This window comes from Megascapheus bottae, chromosome Y, assembly GCF_031878675.1.
Source record: "Megascapheus bottae isolate mThoBot1 chromosome Y, mThoBot2.hap1, whole genome shotgun sequence".
Lineage (NCBI taxonomy): Eukaryota > Metazoa > Chordata > Mammalia > Rodentia > Geomyidae > Megascapheus > Megascapheus bottae.
Window position 1 is genome coordinate 5,874,876 of NC_143548.1, and position 24,422 is coordinate 5,899,297.

The window sequence follows — 24,422 nt, forward strand, 5'->3', positions numbered from 1 at the left end:
GTAATCCTAGTTCTGGATCTGATTGTATAGCATTTGTTCATGTGTCCACAAGTTCCCAAAGGTTGCTTGCAAGCAGACTCTGAGGTGTTAGCTAGCATGATCAGTGCTAGTTTGCCTGCACTGTTCCCATTGGCAGGCTCAGCTGAGGATGTGCTTTCTGGGTGTTTCCATTGTAGGAAGGAGTAGCTCCTTTCTGGTTCTCAGAGTGCAGGCTTGGCCCTTGCCTTTCTGCCCTCTATTTCCCTGCAATGTTTCAATGTTGTTGTCACTGCTCTTTCTGTTTTTATGTACTAGAGCAAAGTGCACCCCTGATTTCTGCTAGAAGTGGGCCATTTTTGGCTCTGCGTCTTTTAGTATCTCAGTTGGGTAGGACCCTGGTCCTGGCTTGCCGTAGGCTTCCAGCAGTAGGGATGCCCACTAGGTTTTGACTCATTAAGACACAAGCTCACACACTGCAGACCACTCCACAAAAACCCTAATGCAAGAAAAGCTTGGAAAAATACCATTCTTGCCTGAAGACCAACAATTGCCAACCCAGACTGATACATCCAATGAAACCAGAATTTACAACTGAAGGAGAAACAAGAATACTTCATTGCAAATAAAAGCTATATGAATTTATGCACACTAAACCAGCATTACAAATAATATTAAATAATCAAGAGCAGAACATAAAAAATCCCATCAATAAGTTATCGCCTATACATCAGTAAGCACAAATGAAATAAAGAAAGAAGGAAACACAGAAAAATAATGACAGAGGACTCTAACCATTTCTTCTCTCCCACCCCCCAAAAAAAACAATAACTAAAATGAGCAAGGAAACTAAAGGGAGATTTATTAAAGGTGTTAAAATGTCAAAAAATGAGAAAATGTCCATCATCCATGGTCATAAAGGAATTGCAAATTAAAACAATCCTAAGATACCACATTACCCCAAACAGAATGGCCAATATTCTGAACTCAGATAAGGTGGGGTTGCGTACAAAGAGGAACCCTACTGCAGTGCTGGTGAGAATGTAAACTATTACACATCCAGGCAAGATATAAAAGAGGATATATATTTGATCAAAAATTTCCCACTATAAGAAAGACAGAAATAAAAATAAAACACAAAACAGAGACATTTGACAGGAGTTCCATAGTTTATAATATCAAAGCTCTGCAAAAGAGTATAGTCTAGATGACTTCAAGGCTGGTTAATTATTGGGAACAAATCTCAGATACATGGCAGATCTCCAGGGCTCTAAGGTAAAATCATAAATCCTAATTTTGAGTCTAATCAGTTTTGAGGAGGGCCTCGGGGAAGACACTAATGGAATAGAAAATATATTAAATGGAATCATTGAAGACAACTTGCCATATATACAAAACATTAAGCCAATCCAGATAAAAGACCCTCAAACAGACCAAAGCAGAGGAGGTCATCTCACAGACCATTAAAATCCATAAAGGTCAACAGATATCATGGAATGGATACCAGGGAGAAGAGAACATGCACTTACAAAGGAAGAGCAACCAGAAAAAGCAAAGATTACTCAGCCATGACCACACAAGCAAGGCTGGAATGATATATGCAATCCTGCGTAGCGAAATAACTACAAACCAAGAATGCTACACACAGTTAAGCACTCATACATCCCTAAGGGAAACAAAATCTTTCCAATGCAAGGAATATTGGAACAAAACCTTTGACCCCCACTTGCTTTATAAAAAATTCTCAAAGGTGTTCTACACATTGAAAACCAACACAAACATGATATTCATAGAGAAATAGCACCTAATCAGTACATCAAGGAATTAGAGCAAGATTTGAAAGAGCCAGTCCTTAAATAAATAGATATAATGGCAGGTACTAATGAACACCTTTCAATTCAAACCCACAATATCAATGATCATAACACTTCATTAAAATGATATAACCTGAATAGTTGAATCAAGATCCATCATTCTCTTCTCTTAAAGAGATACATATGCCTCCCTCCTCTTCAAAAGTAATCTTGAAATTGAAAGGCTGGAATAAAGTCTGTGATCTGCACGAATAGGAAAGAGTTGCCATCCTTTTACCAGATAAAGTAGGCTTCAGACAAAAATGAGGCAGAAAAGACAAGAAAACATTTAAAATGAGAATAAATGAGGCTAAACCATTTTAAACAGATATACACAGAAAGACAGAGCACCCAATTTCATCAAACATATAAATTACAGTTAAAATAAAGGGTACCACGACATGTGAAAGGGTATCAATGTATGTGAATTAATGCACCTTCAATCTGGCAAATATCATGTAACCCTTTTACTAATTACAATAAAAAAATAAAAATAAAAAAACCCTCACCTTTATCTAAACACAGTGATCATTTGGTGACTTTAACCCAGCACTATCACCTCTGCATATATTATAATGCAAAAATTCAACAGATTAACCTCAGAAATGTGTAATTGCATAGAACAATTAGACCTAAGAATCATTTGCAGATAAGCTCATTGAACATCGTGAAAACATTCTTCTTCATCAGCACATGGAACATTTAGATCATTTTTAGGGCACAAAACCAATCTGAGTAATTTCAGAAATACTGATATCACCTGCATTCTCTCAGACCACAGTTGTATAAAATTCAAAGTCAACACAGAAAATCCTGCAAGTAATAGGTATTGAAAAACACATGAATGAATCACCAGTGGGTCACTGAAGATCTCAGAACAGAAATTCAAAACTTCATTTTTTGAAGGAGGCTGTGCAGACCTGCTTAGAGATACTTGCAGATCAAGTTCCAAAGACAGCAGAAAATTGTCATGCTCTTATCACTGAAGTGAAAGGATCTGGTTATAAGGGTTCCTACTTTAACATTATCATCCCAAGATTCATGTGCCTGGGTAATGACATCTCATGCCATACTGGCACTTGTAGCAAGTCCACCTACAAAGAGAAATTTGAAGGTGAGGATTTCATCCTGAAGCATACACGGCCTGGTATCCTGTCCATGACAAATGTTCCAAACACAAATGGATCCCAGTTTTTCATCTACACTATGAAGAATGATTGGTTGGATGGCAATAATGTGGTCATTGGGAAGGTGAAAATGGGCATGGAAATTGTGGAAGTCGTGAAGGGTTTTGGGTCTGTGAATGCCAAGACCAGCAACAAGGTCACCATTTTCCCCTGTGGACAACTCTAATACAATTTGACTTTAGTTATCTAATCCATCAGACCATTCCTTCTGTAGCTCAGGAAAGCACCCTTCGACCAAATCTATTTGCAATATCCTGGAATATTTGTGCTCTCGTTGCAGTTCTTTGGGTCCTATGATTTCTTTACTCCTCTCAAAATCTAGCTGGATTACAATGTGAAGTTCACAATTATGAATAAAAAGTAAAGAAAAAATTAAATCAAATTTTTAAAAAGGATCACACAATAGCCCAATTCATTTGGGCAGAGGAAAGGCAGCACTCAGCGGAAAATTTATCGCTCTGTGTGCCTACCTCAGCAAATTGCAGAAATCTCTAACCCAAAATTTAATGATGTACTTTACGATATTGGAAAAGGGCAACAAGCCAAACCTAATATGGAAGAAGAAAACATATTATGAAAACTAAATCACAATTATGTGAGTTAAAGTTCAATAAAAACAAAGAATCAAAAAAACCAAAATCAAATCACTATGTTGGTTCTTCAGAAATTTTAATAAAATTGACAGATCTTTCACAAATATTATAGGAAAAAAAGAAAAAAAAAACACCAAAATTAAGAATCTCAGACACTAACAGAAGTAGAAGGACAGAAACCAGAAAGATCCAGGATCTACTAAGGAAGAATTTTTTTTCTTTTTTGTAATTTATTTAGTTTTTTCTTTTGTCAGAATTATGTAAACAGGGACTACACTTATTTCATCAGGTGGTAGATGTATTATTTCTCACATATTGATAGCCCTTCTTGCAAAAAAATGATTATCTGGACGTAATGGGAAATTTTCTAGCAAATATTGATATATTTAGATTAAACTGAAAAGATCTAAAAAAATCTCAGCTCACGCTTTTCAAGTAATGAAATACATATACCTGTGAAAGACCTTCCATGTAAATAAGGCTCAGGATCTAATCGTTTCATGGCCCAATTTTAAAAGACCTTCAAAGCAATTAATGAATTTGAAAGTAAATATTCTCCAGCAAACTCTTTCTTTGAAGGAAGCATAACCCTCATCCCAAACCAGAAAACAACTCATCGAAAAAACACAAGTGTAGATTCATTACTCAATGAACATGGAAGTAAAACTTCTCACCAAAATCCATGGAATCAACATCTACATACCAAACATGTTCATTGTTATCTAACATGACTCATTGCTACGTTGCATCACTCTTTTAATTTGCTCAAGTCACCAGAAGGAAGGGCAAGAACCACATCATCATGCCAATTGATACAGAGAAATTATTTTATGAAATCCAACAAGCCTTTATATTAGGTATTGTAGGTAGCCAGAAAATTGCCATTACAAGATGGCGCCGATTTCTGCTGTTTGCCTTGTTATTTTGTATCTGTTGATCCGTGAAGTTAAGGAAATAGAATGCTTAGTCACGCTCCTCCTGCGTGAACGGAAGTCTGTCTGCTGCCATATTAGGGTCTGCCCAAAGTGTGCTATATGCGTGCTGTTATATGATTGGCTTGTTTATAAGAGCAAGCAAAACTGATTGGTTAAGAGAGCCTTATAAGGCGAGGTTAAGAGGAAGTGGGAGGAGAAACGAAAGGAGAAACAGGAGAGAGAGGGGAAGAGAGAGAAACTGCGAGCGGGCTGAATAAAACGTGGCTTGAGAAGAAGTCCTAATTGTTGCGTTTTTCCTTGCCGGCCAAGGGGATCGCAACAACTGGTGGCCCGTACGGGGACTTCAGAACTCAAGGTGGTGCACTGGTAAGTCCCAGGTAAGAGGGACCAATTTATTTTGCTCTCTGCTGTAGGTAAAGAGAGAGCGGGGAAAGGTTCTGGAATGGGGGCCTCAGAATCGTCACAGTTAGTGACTGCTCTTGACGCGCTACTGCAAGCTAAGAATTTGAAAGTAAAACAAAGTATCTTGAGACTTTTCCTCCTTAACGTTGAGGAGGTAGCCCCTTGGTTCTCTGTGTCAGGTAATCTGTTGTTGCCTACTTGGGATAAATTAGGGAGAGACTTGGACGCCGTGGCAGATCAAGGACGTCTAAGGCCCGGAGTAAAACCCATTTGGAAACTAGTTAGGAGCTGTTTGTCTGATGAGCGCTGCTCCGGCGCGCTAGTGGAAGGAAAAATAGCATTGGAGGAATTTAAGGAAGAAAGGTCAGAATCCAGGAGCGAGAATTCAGGGGAGGATCGAAAGATTCCTTCTATTTATCCCCCCTTGCCACCTGAAAATATGCAGGAGGAGTCTGACCCGGAAGAGCCTGCATTAGGTGCAGTATCCCGGCTTAGTGCTATCTCAGACTGGAAAAGGTCGCATAAGAAATTGGACCTTAATACAGGGTAGGAAGCTCCTGATTTTGAGGCGCTGCCCCGCCCCCTCTTTTTCCTCCTCCTTCTACCCCACCTGTTGCGGGAGTTGGACGCTCCCAAGCTCCAGAAGTGTGGAAAAAAGTACAAAAGCAACTCTGTCTCAGATGCCCAGTTTTGAAGGACCCAACAATCAGAGATATCATGAGCCTATAGACTTTAAAACCATTAAAGCACTGGCCGAGTCAGTCCGTGCCCACGGAGTGGGGGCTTCCTTTACTGTAGCTCAGGTAGAGAGCCTGAATAGACACTGCATGACCCCGGCAGATTGGGCTTCGCTTGCTCGAGCTTGTTTTAGCCCCGGGCAATACCTGGACTGGAGAGCTTTTTTTATGGAGCATGCCACTGAACAAGCTGCAATTAATGCAAATGAGGGAAGGCCCTATTGGAATAGAGATATGCTATTGGGATTGGGAAATTTTGTTAACAATCAGAACGGATTTCCAGCTGATGTCTATGGCCAGATTAACCAGATAGGCATTAGGGCATGGAAGGCTCTTCCTAATAGAGAAGAAGTTGCAGGAAATCTTACTAAAATTATTCAGGGACCTTTAGAACCTTTTTCAGATTTTATCGCCCGAATGGTTGATGCAGCTGGAAAAATCTTTGGGGACGCAGATAGGGCCATGCCCCTTATTCAACAGTTAGTATTTGAGCAGTGTACCAAAGAATGCAGAGCAGCAATCACCCCATACAAAGGAAAAGGTATTGAGGTATGGATGAAAGTATGTAGGGAAATTGGAGGACTCCTTACCAATGCTGGTTTAGCCGCCGCCATAGTACAAATGACAAGACAGGGACAAAAGGGAAGCAATGCCTGCTATAAATGCGGTAAGCCAGGTCATATGAGAAAAAACTGCCCGGAGAAAAATAGTAAAGGGAATGCAGGAAATCAGCCTCAAGGGCACCCTTTACCAGGTCTTTGCCCCCGGTACAAGAAAGGTAATCCCTGGGCCAATGAATGCAGGTCAATAAAGGACAAAGAAGGGCGGCTTTTACCTCCACTCAACCAGCAGGATTCAAAAAACGGGTACCGGGGCCCACGTCCCCAGGGCCCTCAAATATATGGGGCAATGACATCTGCCTCCAGGCCAGTAACAGAGACATAGCCAACCCTTCGGCATCCGAGCCAGCAAGGAGAGCCACTCCTGGGTCAGCAGGACTTGACCTCTGTTCCACCACCAGACTCATATTAACCCCAAAAATGGGAGTCCAATTAGTGGACTCCGATTTCAAAGGCCCCCTCCCTACAGGTACGGTGGGTCTTTTAATTGGCCGTTCCTCTTCCACCCTAAAAGGCATTAGAATTCACCCTGGAGTAATAGATTCTGACTATCAAGGTATCATCAAAATCATGGTGGAATCCCCCCGGGGAATTTCAGCCATCTCGCCTGGGGACCGCATAGCTCAATTATTCTTACTTCCTAGCTGTCATAAACTATTCCTTGCAAAAAAACATTAGTCAAGGAAATTGAGGCTTTGTTTCCTCGGGAGGCAATGCAGCCTATTTATCCATGGATCTTGAGGAACGACCTGTCCTACAACTATTAGTAGATGGAAAGCCTATTTTAGGATTGCTAGACTGGAGCAGATAAAAGTATTATTTCTAATCAGGATTGGCCAAGAGCCTGGCCAATACAGGTCACTTCGGAGTCGTTACAGGGATTAGGCTATGCATCTGCCCCAAACGTGAGTGCAGCTATGTTGCACTGGCAGGATCAGGAGGGACATAGTGGACTTTTCCAGCCCTATGTGGTCTCCATACCCATATCCCTTTGGGGTAGAGACATCCTAAGACAAATGAAGTTCAAACTTACCAATGACGCTCCTAGCAAAGCACAAAAAATCATGTCAAATATGGGTTACCAACCGGGTCTTGGATTAGGGAAACAATTACAGGGATGTACTTCCCCTATCCCAGTGAAACAAATTTCTAAACACCAAGGTCTGCGTTTTTCTTAGGGGCCACTGAGGAGACCACACCCATCCAGTGGAAGACAGAGGACCCTGTGTGGGTTCCTCAGTGGCCACTTCCCTCTGAAAAATTACTTGCAGCCAAAACCCTGGTACGTGAACAGTTGGAGTTAGGACATGTTCGTCCCTCAGTGTCTCCCTGGAATACTCCCATATTTGTTATCAAGAAAAAATCTGGAAAATGGTGACTATTACATGATTTGCGAGCAATCAATAACCAAATGCAAATCATGGGGCCTGTTCAACGAGGACTGCCTTTACTTTCTACTTTGCCTCGAGAACGGCCCATAATTGTTATTGATATAAAAGATTGCTTCTTTTCCATTCCGCTGAATAGTGTGGACACTTGTAGGTTTGCATTCACCCTACCCTCTATAAACCAAGAGACCCCGGATGAGTGTTTTGAATGGGTTGTACTGCCTCAGGGAATGGCCAATAGCCCCACCTTGTGTCAATTGTATGTGCATGCAGCTTTAGTTCCTGTTGGGAGAAGTTTCCATCGGTGCGGTGCTTGCACTATGTGAATGATATCTTGTTAGCTTCCAAAGATCAAAATATATTGGATAAGACTTTTGCCACATTAATTAATTGCCTGGAAAATAGAGGATTATTTATAGCCCCAGAAAAAGTACAGAAAGATAAAATAGTACAATACTTAGGAAGTAAAATAACATCCCAAAAAATAAGGCCTTTGAAATGGCAATTGCGAAAAGACCATCTTAAGACTTTGAATGATTTTCAGAAACTTTTGGGAGACATTAATTGGATTCAAGCCTCCTTGCCTATAAGTAATAGTGAATTGAAACCCTTATATGATTTATTGCAAGGTTCATCTGCCTTGGACTCACCGAGAGAATTGACCCCTGCGGCTAGAAAAGTTTTAGAAATTTTAGAAGAAAAATTAAATTTGACATTTTTACAAAGAATAGAGCCAGGGCGAGAAATTTCTTTATTTTAGCCTCATTCCAACAACCCACAGGAGTGTTATGGCAGGATGGACCTTTAGCATGAATCCATCCGAAAATGTCCCCCGCCAAATCTATTGAATATTATCCCACGGCAGTTGCCAATTTATCTATTTTAGGAATTAAATTTTGTATACAACATTTCGGCAGTCAGACTAATTTTCTTATAGTTCCATATAATACCCAGCAAGTTTAAGCTTTAAATGCCACCATTGATGAATGGGCTATTTTGAATTGTATGTTTATTGGGAAAATTGATAATCATTAGCCCAAAAGTTCTTTTTAACAATTCTTTAAGGAACATCCAATTGTTTTTCCAGTAATTACTGCCAAGCAACCCATACCCAGAGCAGTTAATGTTTTTACTGATGGTTCCAAAAATGGGTTGGGAGCCTATTTGGTTGAGGGTCAGGAACCAGTATTATGTCAGTTACAGCCTGGGTCAGCACAACAAATAGAATTCCAGGTTGTTATTTCTGTATTTAGAAATTGTTCCTTTTCTTTTAATATCATTTCTGATTCTGCATATGTAGTTAATGCTTTGCAGTTTTTAGAAGCTGCAGGACCCATAAGTAAAAGTAGCACTGTATGTAATTTGTTTATGCAATTGCAGGAATTAATTTGTGCTCGCAAAGCCCCTTTTTTCCCATTGCATATACGTGCCCACACAGGTTTGCCTGGGCCCCTAAGTCTAGGCAACGATGTAGTGGATATATGTACGCGTATGCAAATGGCCTTTGCTGTATTTACCCCAGAAGTGCAGGCCCAAGAATTTCATAGTCAATTTCATGTTAATGCTCGCACCCTGCAATCTCGGTTTAAATTGTCTTGGCAAGCCGCCAGGCAAATTATATTAAGTTGCCCAAAATGTGTTACCTATCTTCCAGTTGTGCCATTAGGTGTCAATCCCCGTGGCTTACTTCCCTTAAAAATTTGGCAAATGGATGTTACTCATGTCACAGAATTTGGGAAGTTAAAATATTTACATGTTTCAGTTGATACATGTTCAGGAATTATTCATGCTACCCCTCTGGGGGAAGAGACTACTCATCATGTAATTAGTCATTGTTTGGAAGCTTGGGCTTCCTGAGGTATGCCTTATCTTACTAAAACAGATAATGGTCATGCCTATACTAGTAAACAACTTGGTGCCTTTTGCCAAATCATGGGAGTGCAGGTTTCCCATGGATTGCCTTATAACCCTCAGGGTCAGGGTATTGTGGAATGAGCTCACCGCACCCTAAAAATTTATTTACAAAAACAAAAAGGGGGAATTGGGTATAAAAGGACACCAAAAGAAAGAACTTCATTAGCCCTTTTTACTATAAATTTTTTAAATTTGGATATTCAAGGCCATTCTGCTGCTGAGCGGCACACCACTCCAATTATAGGGCAATTCAAGTGATTGGTAAAGTGGAAGGATATATTAACTGGCCAATGGAATGGGCCAGACCCTGTACTCTCATGGGTACGAGGAGCAGTTTTTGTATTTCCACAGGACTCACAGGATCCTATTTGGGTGCCAGAACGACTGGTGTGAAAAGTGCAAGAAGATGATCACAAACAAGATATTGCTGATAGCATTAATTTGCCCACTGGTGGAGCCTCGTCTACTATGGGCCGTGATGAAGACGTTCCCATTACTGATGCCCGTGACTAGTACCTCTAGAGTTTTTCCATATTTGTTTACTACCAATGGTTCATTACAACTTCCTTATGTCCCTTTTAGTTCAGAGTTAGGAAATTATAGTTTAGCCGTGCATTTGGAGGCGACATTATGTTTTGTTGTATCTCAAAATGTTACTAATGGTGATTGTATACAGCTGGATAAGCAAGAGATAGGAGTGTTTGCAAAAAATTTTTCTCAGGATAAACGTGTAGTAAGTCTTACTGCCCTAGCTCCCTTAGCCCCTTATTCGGAGTTTTTAGGGAATGCCAAAGTACCTTTATTGTATCCTAGGTGTAAGTCAAAATTGGTATGGCCGTGGGAGTGGACAGAATGCCAGAGTTCCAGAGCGGTGGGATTAAAACCTGGTTTTGCTTTTACCCCTTTTATTGCTAAATTTGCCAATAGTACTTTTGTTAGTAATTAAAATTTTACCTATCATTTACCTCATTATTCTCATCCTGAGAATCCCTTTAATATTTGGTTAACTTGTGGAAAATATGCTTGTAGTAGTGCTAATGCCTTGGCCTTTTTGCAAGATGGGATGATTAGTTATTGTAATTATACTTGTACAAATTCTAATTGTAGGATGTCAGATGGTTCAATTTATAATGATTATGTTAGATATAATTCTTCCCGCAAATATCAGGCCAATTTTGATGCTAGCCCTGTTTGTGTTTGGCCTCCTTTTATGTTTCTTGTTTTTGATTATAATATTGTTAATGGTCCTTTTTTAAATTGTTCACAAAATCGATGTTATTTGAGCCAATGTTGGAATGCTAGTCTGTTTAATGCTGCTGTGGTTATGAGATTGCCAGCATTTGTTCCTGTTCTGGTCCAAGTGCAAGAAAAGGACTTAGTTGTGAAACTAAAGTGACCGAGGCGTGACCTTGGGGTCACTGCTTTGGTTGTCTTGATCTCGTCTTTGATCGCAACAGCTGCTGCTAGTGCTGCTGCCCTGGTGACATCGGTTCAGACTGCTGCGACCGCAAATAGACTATCTGAGGCTGTTTCTCAAGCGATGGACACACAGATACAAGTTAATCATCACCTTTATCACGGATTTATGGTGTTAAATCAGAGAGTGGACTTACTGCAGGAACAGTTGGATCTTGTATATAGTTATGCTCAACTTGCTTGTGTGGGTATGGGTAATGGATTATGTATTACTTCTTTGACTTATGTTAATTTTTCTCATGCTGCCAATTTGTCTAGAAGGTTAGGGAAAATGTTGACAGAATCCTGGTCTTTGGAATTTGAAAATCTTACCAATCAGTTGTGCTACGAAATTATGATTGTTAATACCACGTGGGTGAATATTGCCACTGTGGAAGATTTTGTAAATTGGGTTTCCAGTTCTTTTAATTGGATTAAGGAATGGGCAGGATGTGAAAAGGGAGAGAGACGGGAAGAGAGACGGGAAGAGAGAGAAACTGCAAGCGGGCTGAATAAAACGTGGCTTGAGAAGAAGTCCTAATTGTTGCGTTTTTCCTTGCCAGCCGAGGGGATTGCAACAAGGTATGAAGAAACTAGGAATCCATGAAACTCCCCCTCAATATAATAAAGCCATAAAACCCAAATTTAGAGTTATGTTTGTTGATGAAAATCAAAGCCATGTCTTTTAAAATTAGGAGTGGTAAAAGGATGATTATTTATTCCAGTGTTCTTCAATATAGTATTAGTATTTCTAACTAGAACAATAAGGAAAGAAGCAAATACAAATGGTTTGGAAACAGGGAAAAAGAATTTACAGGTTTCCTCTATGTGGATGACAGGATCTGTACTTAAAGAGCTGTATAGACCCCACTCCCAGATTGTTTGTGTTGATATAAAATGTCCGTAAAGTAATGGGAAATAAAATTAATCCTCAAAATCAGTGTCTTTTCTATACGTCAACAATAAGAAGAGAGAAAATGAAACCAGGAAAGCAACTTCTTTTGCAATAGACTCAAACACTTCTGATGCATTCACTTGAACTCACAAATCAATCTATTACCAAGAATAGAGAAAGGAAATGATCTAGCTATCTAATTATCAATCTCTCCACCTCTATACAATTAATGCAGTAGATCTATGTGTGTGAGTGTCATGTATCCATCATATACATATATATATATATATTCCTTTAAATTTAAAATAGAGGAATGAAAGTATATAATATCACAAATTATTATTACCTGCACAATAAATAAAGACAATTCATTTGATCCAAGATTGCTGATGATGCCTTTTCTACATGTTATCATATTTTTTAATTCTTTTAATCATATATAGGATGATAGAAATTTTAACCTATCTATTTAACACCTGGACAGAAAATGAATATTAAACCCTAATTTCCTAAACATACAGAATAATTGCCTGTTTGCTTTTTGAAGCACCAGTTTTTGAATTTATCAATTTAACAAGTGGCAAAAATTCCAATCCAAGGCAGTATATGAATAGTTCATTTTACTTTTCTTGTTAAAAGAAGTTAATAACATTGATACTTACATCATATTTCAAATGTCAATTTTAACTACAAATGTTCAAGAATGAAGTTTTTATTTGCAATCAATGGCACACAAATTAAAAAACAAAACAAAAATTGAGAATTAGTATGTAATAGATACATATTGGTTTGTATATCAGTAAGAGGATAGAATATAACCCCATGATTGATGTATATGTCTATATAGTTTTCTTTATATCTCCAAGTTCAATGAAATTGAGTATTGAGTCATTGCTCTTGTACTGTTCGCATCTAATATCCACATATCAAAGAGACCTTGTGCCTTTTGCTCCTATATTCTTGGCTTATCTCACTCAACATGATTTGATGTAATTTTATCCACTTCCCATAGAATTCCATTGTTGTATCTTGTCTGGTGGCTATGTATATAAATACCACAATCTTTATCCATTCATCTTCAGTGTGGCATCTGGGAAGATTCCATTTTTTGGCTATTTTGAATACTGCAGAGATGAATGTAGATATCGAGGTATCCTTGTCATTTCCAGGGTTACAATGCCTAGGAGTGTTATAGATGGGTTATAGGGAAGGTCTATTTTCAGTTCTTTTAGGACATTCAGACTGCCTTCCAGAGATGTTGTAATAGTTTATATTTCAACCAGCAATTCAGTAGTGTTCCTCTTTCTCCACATCTGCACTAACATTTTTCGTTGCATGAGTTTAGGTCATTCTGATTTGCTAAGGAGGAATCTTAGGGTAGTGTTTATTTGCACTTGCATTATAACCATGGATGATGAACATTTTCCTATGTTGCTTTGCCATTTTACCTCTTCTTCTGGTAAGTTCTGTTGCCCATTTAGCAAATGGGTTTGTTGGATTTGGGGGATAACTTTCCTGACTCCCTGTATATATTGGCCACCAAGCATCTGTGTGATATATAATTGGTAAAAATATTACCTTAGTTGGTTGGCTGTCTTTTTACATTAACAATTATCTCTTTTTCAGTGCAGAAACATTTTTATATTTAGGCAGTCACATTTTTGAGTCTTTCTCCAATCTATCATGACCCTGGACTCTGTTCAAGAATTTTTTTGCCCGGTCCTATGAGTTCCAGCATCTCTCCTACTGTGCTGTGTATCAATTTCAGAATTTCATTTGAGATATTGAGGTGTATGATCCATTTTGAGTTAATGTTTATGCATGCAAACAGACTGGGATCAATTTTAGTTTTTTGCATGTGGCTCCCCTGTTTTCCCAGCATCAACAATAGAACAGACTGTGTTAATTCCATTGTATATCTTTGGTTCCTTTATCAAATATAAGTTGACTATTGGTTTGTAGTTTTATTTGTGGAAGTTCTACCTGTTTCCTTGATCTTCTGGACTATTTTGCGGCCAATACCAAGCTATTTTTGTTATTATGGTTCTATAGTAGCGATTGAAGTCTGGTATTATTATACCATCTGTATTGGTCTTTTTGCCTGAAATATTTGGTTGAAATTTTTTGTCTGTTTTTGTTCCATATGAACCCTTGGATTATGCCCTCAATTTCAGTAAAGAAATGTCCTTGTGATTTTGTTGGGAATTGCATAAAATTGTATATCAATTCTGGGAGAATATCCTTTTTCACAATGTTGATTCTCCCAAACTATGAGCATGGAATATCATCTTTGATTTCTTTCTTTAGGCATTTATAATTTTATTAAATAATCAGTTTGTGTCCTTGTTTAGGTTAATTCCTGTACACTATTTTTTGGGGGTTTATTGTGAATGGGATTGCTTTTTTTTTTTAATTTCGCCTTCTGTTTGGGTATTGTTGGCATACAGAAATACTACTGACTTGTGAAGTTTAACTTTTGAGTTTAATTTGTTTAATTTTTAGTTTAATTTGTAAGAGTTTGGGAATGGAATTTGTTGCATCATTTGAAGAAAATATCATGTCATCTGCGAATAGGAATTTTTAATTTTCTCTTTCCCTTTTAATGCTTTAGTTTTGCCTTACTAATCTGTGGGGTTCTGCACTATATTGAAGAGAACTGGAGAGAATGGCCATCCTGGTCTTGTTCCAAATTTTTAGGTAAATGTTTCTTCTCCATTTAGTATGCCACTAGTTTTAGGTCTGTCATATATGGCATTAAATGTTTTAAAGAATGTCACTTCTATTCTTATTTTGCTAGTGCTCTCAACATGAATGGATGTTATATTTTCTCAAATACCTCATCAGCATGCAGAGAAACTATCACATAATTCTTAACCTTAGCTCTTGTAATATGATGTATTGCATTATTTGATTTGTGACTGGTAAACCAGCCTTGCATCTGTGGGATGAAGTCTACTGTATTATTTTCTTATCGTGACTCTGAATTCTGTTGACTAGTATTTTATTGAGGATCTTTGAGCTGTGTTCATCAGAGAGATTCGTTTGTATTTCTTTTTGGTTAGATCATTTCCTGGTTTGGGGATGAGTGTGATATTACCTTCATAGAATCAGTTTGGAGTTGTTCCTTTTGCCTCAACTTCTCAAAGTGTTTCAAGAGTGTAAGCATCAACTCACCTTTAAAAGTTTTGTAGAATAATACAGTGAAACCATCTGGGCCTGGGCTCTTCTTTGTCTGCATGTTTCTGATTGCTTCTGCTATCTCATTGTTTGAAACTGGTTTGTTCAAGGGAGTAGATGTGTAGTTCATTTTACTTTCAATGCATACTGTAAGGTGATATTCATCAGCAGGAAATTTTAAGATTTCAATCCATCAGTAATTCTTTTTTGTCTGCTTACCAATAGGGCTTATCTTGAATGCCTATGATGATGGTCTTCATTCAACAAACATTCCAAAACTAAAGGTCATCTAATTTTTACAATAAGCATTAATGTAGATAAAGCTCTTACATTTGGAAGAACAGTTTATAATTCATTATTTTGACCTTTCCTGAAATTTAACTTTAGTTGTCAGTTTTCAATGAAATAAAATGTGTAAGTAAACAAACCATTAGTTTTCACCTCTTAGATTTTACAAGGGTTATTTTCATTACATTTTTAGGAGTAATAAAACTGTCTTCTACTGATGGACATTCCTATCAAAATTCTCTGTAGTTCCTAAAAATGAATAGGTAATGAAAAGAAATGCCATCGTAATATAGAAAGTGGTTTTTTAATATAGTCAACTGTACTATTACAGTGCTTTTATTTATATCCTTGGAGGCTTGAATAATGATATTGGTTTATACACTGGGTATGAGGTCCAAATTATCAGGCCATAGAATCCATTATTGTGACAGATATAATAACTTGAATATAACGACTTCAATGAGGCTACAGTTCCCATTGAATCACAGGAAAGTATTTCCAAATTCATCATCTGTTTACTTAATGATGTTCCATGTGTTGCACAGTTCCATTACAGGTCATATATCGATATCTAGCATATAACATTTCAAATATTTCTGGGGAAGATGCTTCAATTCTAATCATGGGTATTAATTGCTCTGTTTATCAAAGAAAATAAAGCAAATGCATCGCACATTAAATAGATAGAAATAGATGTGCAATGCAAATGGATTGCATTCAGTAAAGAAAAGAGAGATGTTAGGAAATGCAGTACATGTCTATCTTTGAAAGAATGACATAAAGAATCAATAATTGACACAATTTCATTTTAATTGTTGAAGAATCTGGATTAGGCATAAAGCAAATAGATAAAAATGTAGCTTCATTGTTTGGTTCATTTGTTCTTAGCAATTTTAATACTAACTAGTGTTTCCAATTATGTAAAGATTACACTCAATAGTTTGTGTATGAACTCTTCAGTTTTTCAAAATTTGTGGGCCATATGAATAGGATTGTAAACTGTGGGACTGAGTTTTGGATTGTGCAAAGAAAACAAACTTTATGATCATGTCCTTTCAAGATGTAAAACAAGAGTTTTAGACCATCAAATATTACCAACTAGAGGGAATATAAAAATACAAATGCTAAAGAATTGATAGCATGTTAGAATATACAGAAGATAGAATCGATAGAATTGAAGACAGACTGAAGTTAATATCCAGAGCACCATAAGGGAATATTTTACAAATCTTTAAGTCAAAGAATTAGGGAATTTAGAAGAGATGAATGAATTTGTACAAAATATTTATATACCCAAAATAAACCAAGATGATGTAAACTAACTAAACAGATGTATTTCAAGTAATGAAATAGAAAGGGCAATAAGAAAATTCACATCCAAGAAAAGCCCAGGACCTGATGGATTCACAGCTCAACTCTGTAAGTTATTCAAAAGAAAACATCCACAATCTATTCAATTAAATTGAAAGTGAAAACTCATTTTAGGAAGCCAGCATAACCCTCAACAAAATCAGATAATGGGTTCCCGGTGTTTGGCCTAGATGTAGAATGCTTGCCCAGCATTCACAAAGACTGCGTACAATTCTTCAGTACCATATAGAAGAGAAACCCTAGAAATGGTGCTGTGGCTCAAGGGCTAACTTTGACCAAGTCCAATGACAGTATTGAGACCCTGAGTTCAAGCCCTAGGAGTGACAAACATAAGACAAATATGCAAAAAAAAAAAAAGAAAGGAGAGAAAGACTACCTAAAGAAAGAACAATCTATCTATTTCTTTGATAAACAATGATTCAAAATGATAACAAAATACTGGCTAACTGATTTCAAGAACTCAGACAAAAATTATACACTGTAATCAAAGATTATTCATCTCAAGGATGTAAACCTGATTTAATAAATGCAAATCAATTAATCCAATTCATCATAACAACAGAAGCTATGATAAGAACCCCAATGATCATCTCAGTAGATGTAGAAAAAACAATTGACAAGTTCCTACACACTTCCATGCTTACAGCTCTGGAGAAACTCAGTTTCCATGGATGTACCTCAGTAAAGTAAAGGCTGGTTATGACAAAAGTACAGCTAGTTTACACTTAATGGCCAAAAGCTAAAGCCATTTCTTCTAAAACCAAGAATAAGACAAGACTATTGCTATTCACTGCAGTATTCACGTTCCTAGCAACAGCAATAAATCAAGATGAAAATGGAAAGGGAATCCAAATAGGGAACGTTGTCATCAAACAGTCCCTCTTTGCAGATGATATTATCCTACATTTAAAAAAGCTATGCACCCAATATCTAATTTACTCAAGGTAATTCAAACTTTTACAAATTAACAATGAATAAAAATAACCCTCCAAAATCAATCATTCTCTTGTAACCAACAACAAGACCACCTAGGCTGAAATTAGGAAAACAACTCCTTTTGCAATATCTCATAAAAATAAAATACCTTGGACAAAGAGTTTGGCCTAGTAGTAGAGTGCTTCCCTAGCATGCACAAAGACCAAGGTTCGATTCCTCAATACCACATACATAGAAAAAGCTGGGATTGGTGCTAAGGCTTAAATTGTAGAGCTCTAACCTTGAGAAAGTCCAAGGACAGTGCTCAGGCCTGGAGTTCAAGCCAGAGCTAGCAAAAATAAATAAATGAAATAAGATAAAATAAAATAAAATACCTATGTATTAAATTCACTAAGGAAGTAAAGGACCTGAATGAGAAAAACTTTTCCAGAAAACACAAATTAAAGCAAAAGGAAGGAAGTGGAAAAATGTCCCATGCTCCTGGAAAGAAGAGTTAATATCGTGAAAATGGCAATGCTGCCAAGGGCTATCTACTAATTCAATGAAATACCCATCAATAATCCAATGTCATTCTTTAAGGAAATAGAAGAAGCAATCAAAAAATTCTTAGGGAATAATAAAAGACCTCGTAGAGGTCTTTCTACTAACATTCCTTGGAAGAGAGGAGAGGGCTGGAGGAATGACAGTACCAAACCTAAGACTCTATTACAGAGCTAAAGAAATGAAAACAGCTTGTAGCACAAGAAGGGTTCTGAAGATCAGTGAAAATGAACTGAAGACCCAGAAAATGAATCCCGAGACTTAGTGGTCTTTAATGAGGAGGCTAAAAGATCAGATCGAATAAAATCAGACATTTTCACAAGTGGTACTATCAGAAGAAAAATCCTGAAGAAAAATCATGTTGGATGTATAGGTCATCCTGCATCAGAATTCACTCTAAATGAATCAAAGACTTTGAGGTAAAGGCACATATCCTGAACAATGTCCAGGAATGATGGGGAAATACACCTTGAAACAAGTAGAAATGTTCCTTAATAAAATCCCAGAAATAAAATGAATTAATGTTTGGATAAATGGGATTGCATTAAACAGTAGAGATTTTGCATGACCAAGGACATAGCTAACAAGGCAAATAGGAACCCTGTAGTGTGGGAGATGATTTTCACTTGCCATTCCACAGACAAGAGCTTCATATCCAAAATACTCCTAGAGCACAAAAATTCAATCTCTCAAAAACAAATTATCAAAGAAATAACAATCCCATAAAAGGTGGGCTAAAGATTGAAAGGCCTGTCTGAAGAGGAAATAAGAATGCCCTATAGATACATAAAGAAATACTCCACATCTCTGGCCATAAAAGAAATGCAAATCAAAACAATTGAGATTCTTCTCCCACAGCCAGTTAGAATCATCATTATCCAGAAATCTAATAACAACAGATGCTGGAGGATAGGCCACTAGGATGGATCAATACTATACTGTTGTTGGGAATTTAAACTAGTTCAACCAGTCTTGAAAGCACTATGGTGCAAAAGAGCTCCCCTATGACCTAGCAATGCCAATTATTGGCATTTACCCAAATCCCCAGAAACTAGAGTATTCTATGGCTACCAACATATGATTTATTGCAGCATTATTTACTGTTTCATCAACCCAGATGCCCTCAGTAGATGAATGGAAAAAGAAGATGTGACATTTTTAAAATATTTTTATTGTGACTGATAGAAGGGTTACATTATATTCAGCAGATAGAAGTGCATTACTTCATTGATATCCTTTCTCATGACATGGTCCCCATTTCCCTACTACCCTACCCCCACTTATCTTGATTTCCCTCTTCTCTATCCAATTTCAAATAACCAATTAAGCACCTATAAAAGATATCAGATAACATGGTGAAATATTGTACCAATATGAGATAACCAAGGCATGGCAAAAGAGATGAAAGATAACATAGTACATTAAGGACAACAGTCACTCATTATATGGCTTTTGTTTCCTTATCCTGGAGGTCCTTACATTTACTGTCATACTGCTTAGTGTTATGTTTCTAGATTTTGTTCTATTGTAAATCTCTGGTAGGAGAGCTGAAGATTTCTACTGATTATGACAAATGAGGGAGACTATTAGGCCTATATTCCTTTGAGTCTGGCTTATTTCACCTAATATGATTTTTTCTAAATCTTTCCATTTCCTTACAAATGGGGCAATGTCGTTCCTTCTGACAGGAGCATAGAATTCCATTGTGTATAAATACCACATCTTGTTGATAAATACCACATCAACTGAGGGAAATCTGGATTGGTTCCATATCTTTGCTATGGTAAACAGAGTGGCAATTAAGATGTGGCATATTTTATACAATGCATTTCTATACTGCCATCAGAAAGAACATTGCCCCATTCATTAAAAAGCAAAATAAAATTGAATTACATGGAAAAAATCCTATTAAGTAAAGTAAGCCAGACCCAAAAGAACATAGGCTCCAGTGGTTTACCTCATTTGTAATAACTAGTGCACATTTAAGACAATCCAAGCAGAGGATCACAATAGGATAAACATTATGTAAAATTGGTCATATAGGATGAAACTAAACAAAATGAACTCTACCATATGGATGCAGGAGGTTTGTCTTTGTGATTGTTGTTCTTAATCAATTATGTTATTTCCTCTCTTTCCCCCTAATGGTTAATATCAGATGGTTGCTGTTATCTGATGCTGTTATCTGGCGTGTTATATATATTTTCATCTGCTAATTTGAAATGGGGAGGGGAAGGAGAAAACAAAGAAGATTGGGAGGAATGAAGAGGGGAAGGTGGTAGAAAAACATGAGGTCCATCAATATTCAGGAATGATGCACCCACTCCCTGATGTATATAATTGTAAACCCTTAATACAATATCTTGACAATAAAAAAGCTACACATACATGACCATATAGCTAAGACTAAGTGAACAGAAATTCTAGGATATAGGATTATGTTGGGGACTGACTGTGGGGTCAGTGACCTTGGACCCGCACAATTGAGTACACAAGGAAGTAAGCTCTTATCATGATTTTGGGCTGTGTCAATAGCTTCTCATTTAACCTGTTTGGGACTTGATAGCTTCTCATTCAACCTATTTCAGACTTGATACTGTTTGTATGAATGTAGCCCCTGGCAGTTCCCTAGTTTAAAGAAGTGTATTTAAGATTGAGAATTGGAAATAAACTGGGCTACGGTCTTGGGATACAGGCTTCTTAAGCTGTGGCCCCTGATTTGGGCTGTAGCCCTCCTGAACCCTATCTGTTTGTCTCTCTTCTATTTTTTCCTAGTCCTTGCCCCCTATTTCAGGAATCCCAATCTGCGAACCCTGGTTTGCTGCCGGTTGGCCCCGGCATCTGGCGCCCGAACAGGGACCCTGAAAATCTGGGACAAAGGTGAAGGACCCCTCCCTGTGGTGAGTAACACATCGTAGGACTATTAAGAGAGGATCTTAAGAGTGTGTATAGTCAGGAGTAAAAATTATGGGTCAAGTTAATAGCCATAGGTTATTTCTACCGAACTTAACAGGCCTAGAAGCCCACGGAACATGGGTGGAAAAAGGGGTGCTTCAGAGCTTCCTACAGTTTGTCGAGGAGGCATGCCCGAGGTCTATAGAGGAGGAATTCCAAAAAATCTGGCAGCGGATAGGAAAAAGAATTCAAGAATATTATAATGTATATGGCCCCGAAAAGACCCCAGTAGAGGCTATTGATGTATGGAATTTAGTAAGTGAATGCATAGATCCTCAACATGAGAATGCTGAACTTAATCTTGAATTAAGGGAACTTTATGAATTAAAGGACCCTTCTGAAAACCCTGAGGCTGAGCCATATGCCGCAGCCCAAGAGAGTCTAAGTGAGATCTTGAAAAGGAAACAACAACCACTAGATATTGAGTATCAGAATTCAGGTTTGAATATCAAGGAGGAAAGTTATGATGAGTCAATGGAGGGCCGGATGGCTACGATAGAGAAGAAGTTACAAGGAATGCCACATTTTCTATCGAAAATGGGGATGGAGCAGAGAGCCCCCCCAGAAGTAGGAAAGAAATATGACCCTCAGGCCACTATGGTGTCTGATTCTAAACCTTACCCCTCACACCCACCGCCTCCGGCTGCAGCCTTACGGCCTCAATCCCTTTTTCAACCTTTAGGCAAGCCTAAAGGCCCTAGCAACAAGTCCCTTTTAACAGGCACTACAACCAGGCACAGTGCATCGCAATTAAACCTGACTCAGGCTGCTAGAGAGAGGGAAGATATTTCAGGGCCTCGATGCTTCCCTAGTTTAGTTGATCATGATGAACAAGTACACCATCAACCTGTTCCTGTTAAACTGTTACAGGATTTAAAGAGTGCCTGCTCCCAATATGGGCCAACTGCCCCTTTTACTCAAGTAATATTGGAGGCCGCATGTGCTGGTATTGCATGCCCAAATGACTGGAAGCGGCTTGCCAGAGCATGCCTTAGTGCAGGAGAGTACTTATTATGGGAGACAGAGTTCACTGCACAGTGTCGGGCTAAAATTGAAACAAATAGGTCTAAGAACCTGCCTTACACTGTTGATCAGTTGTTAGGAGAGGGAACCTATAAAAACACCGAAGATCAATTCGGTTATGCAAAGGAGGCCTATTTGCAAATAAATGCTGTGGCGAGAGAGGCTTGGAAAAGGTTACGCAATTCCAATCGTACAAAAAATCTAGTAGAAGTTAAACAGGGACCGAATGAACCTTATCTAGAATTTCTGTCTCGATTAATGGAGACTGCAGACCGCCTAGTACAAGATGAGAATGCAAGGAAGATTATAGTTAGACACATAGCCTATGAAAATGCCAACGCCGCCTGTCAGGCAGCTATCAGACCCCATAGGAATAAGGGAGGAATCACGGACTTTATTTCACTGTGTGCTGATATTGGACCCTCCCATGTACAAGGCCTTACCTTAGCCGCCACTCCTCAAGGAAAGACTGTTACTGAGTTTCTAAAATATAGAGGTCAGCGGCATTCTCGGGATGCTAGACCCCTAGGGCGTTGCTTTTCTTGTGGACAAATAGGACATTGGATGACGCAATGCCCACGCCAGGCCAGGTTAAAGACAGAAAAATCACCTGGCACATGTCCATGCTGTGGTAAAGGGAAGCACTGGGCTAAAGATTGCAAGTCAGCAACAAATCGCAATGGCCGCCCATTTTTGGGAAACTGGAGAAGTTGCCAGCCCCTGGCCTCGCAAAACCATGGGGCAGTCCCTCCCTCTTCTCGGCCACAAGTGCATCTTCTAACAACCCCCCAAGATCAGTCTCCAGCCTCCTCCGTGCCACCCCAGGCAGTGCAGGATTGGACCTCTGTTCCTCCACCTGCTCAGTATTGACCCCAGAGATGGGGACACAAGCTCTCCCCACGGAGGTCTTCGGCCCCCTTCCCCCGGGAGTGGCTGGATTGCTGTTAGGGCGAAGTAGCTCAGCCCTTAAAGGGATACAGATTACACCTGGCAAAATTGACCAGGATTTTACTGGAGAAATCAAAGTTATGGCCTCTGCCCCGAAACACGTGGTATCGATCCCAGCCGGTCAAAAATTAGCACAACTAATACTTGTGCCTTTACCTCCCGGGGAGACTGCTAATTCCCCATGTGGACAGAGAGGATTTAGATCTTCTGATATCTATTGGGTACAAAGCATAAAACAAGAGAGGCCTGAGATGACTATATTTATACAAGAAAAGCCCTTTAAAGGAATATTAGACACTGGAGCAGATGTGTCTGTGATATCTAAAAAACATTGGCCAGCCCAATGGCCCCTGACAACCTCTATGACTTCCCTACAGGGGGTTGGGCAAGCAACTGATCCACAGCAGAGCAGTGCGATCCTTGTTTGGAGAGATGAGGAAGGGCACTCTGGTCATTTTCAGCTATTTGTCCTGGATCATCTGCCAATTAATTTATGGGGTCGTGATATCATGGAAAAAATGGGAGTGTATATGTTTAGTCCTAGTGCTGCGGTCACTAAGCAGTTACTTGATCAAGGCCTCCTCCCCTTTAGGGGACTAGGCCAAGCAGCACAGGGGGAGCCAGAGCCACTCCAACCCCAGTCTCACTCACAGAGACAAGGATTAGGGTATCGTGGAGAGAGCTAATGGATTATTAAAACATCAAATTGCTAAAATACAGAAAAGGAGAGTCATATCTCGTTACCCCTGTGAATATACTTAATCATGCCTTATTTGTTTTAAATTTTTTGAATTTGGATTCAAATAATTTATCTGCTGCTCAGCGATTCTGGGAAAAAAGAGAGCAGCGTGCTTTTGCCTTAGTAAAATGGAAGGATCCCCTAACTGGTGCTTGGCATGGACTCGATCCTGTTCTAACCTGGGGTCGAGGGCATGTATGTGTTTTTTCACAAGGAGAAAATGACGCCCGCTGGCTGCCTGAACACTGCGTTCGGATCATGGAGAGTGACAGTGGCCATCCAAGCAGCGACTCACTGGGCCTACACCCCCAACCCTCCAGTAGTGCATCCTGCAACGTGGGAAGGACCTGAGTTATTTGTGCATGTCAATTGGGACTGCTACTGATCCACTTGTTCCACACATTCATATGAGCTGTGTTTCTCCTCCTTTTACTATTATGTAGGGCCCTTTTAACATATTCATTGACTCTACACAATTTAATATGTGACA

The 24,422-nt window shown here is 38.7% G+C and overlaps 1 protein-coding gene and 1 pseudogene across 1 annotated transcript; both read left to right on the plus strand.

The window, feature by feature from the left end:
- The first annotated feature begins 2,870 nt into the window (after window positions 1–2,870).
- On the plus strand, window positions 2,871–3,182 carry LOC150040233 (peptidyl-prolyl cis-trans isomerase A pseudogene; annotated as a pseudogene).
- A 2,444-nt stretch (window positions 3,183–5,626) lies between these two features.
- LOC150040234 (igE-binding protein-like) lies at window positions 5,627–6,628 on the plus strand. Its single transcript, XM_090327316.1, has one exon. The coding sequence runs from the start codon at window positions 5,627–5,629 to the stop codon at window positions 6,626–6,628; it is 1,002 nt and encodes a 333-aa protein (XP_090183442.1).
- Window positions 6,629–24,422: the final 17,794 nt, after the last annotated feature.

Coding starts and splice junctions, on each gene's coding strand:
- LOC150040234 (XM_090327316.1), top strand. CDS start 5,627: ATGCCCAGTTTTGAAGGACCCAACAATCAGAGATATCATGAGCCTATA.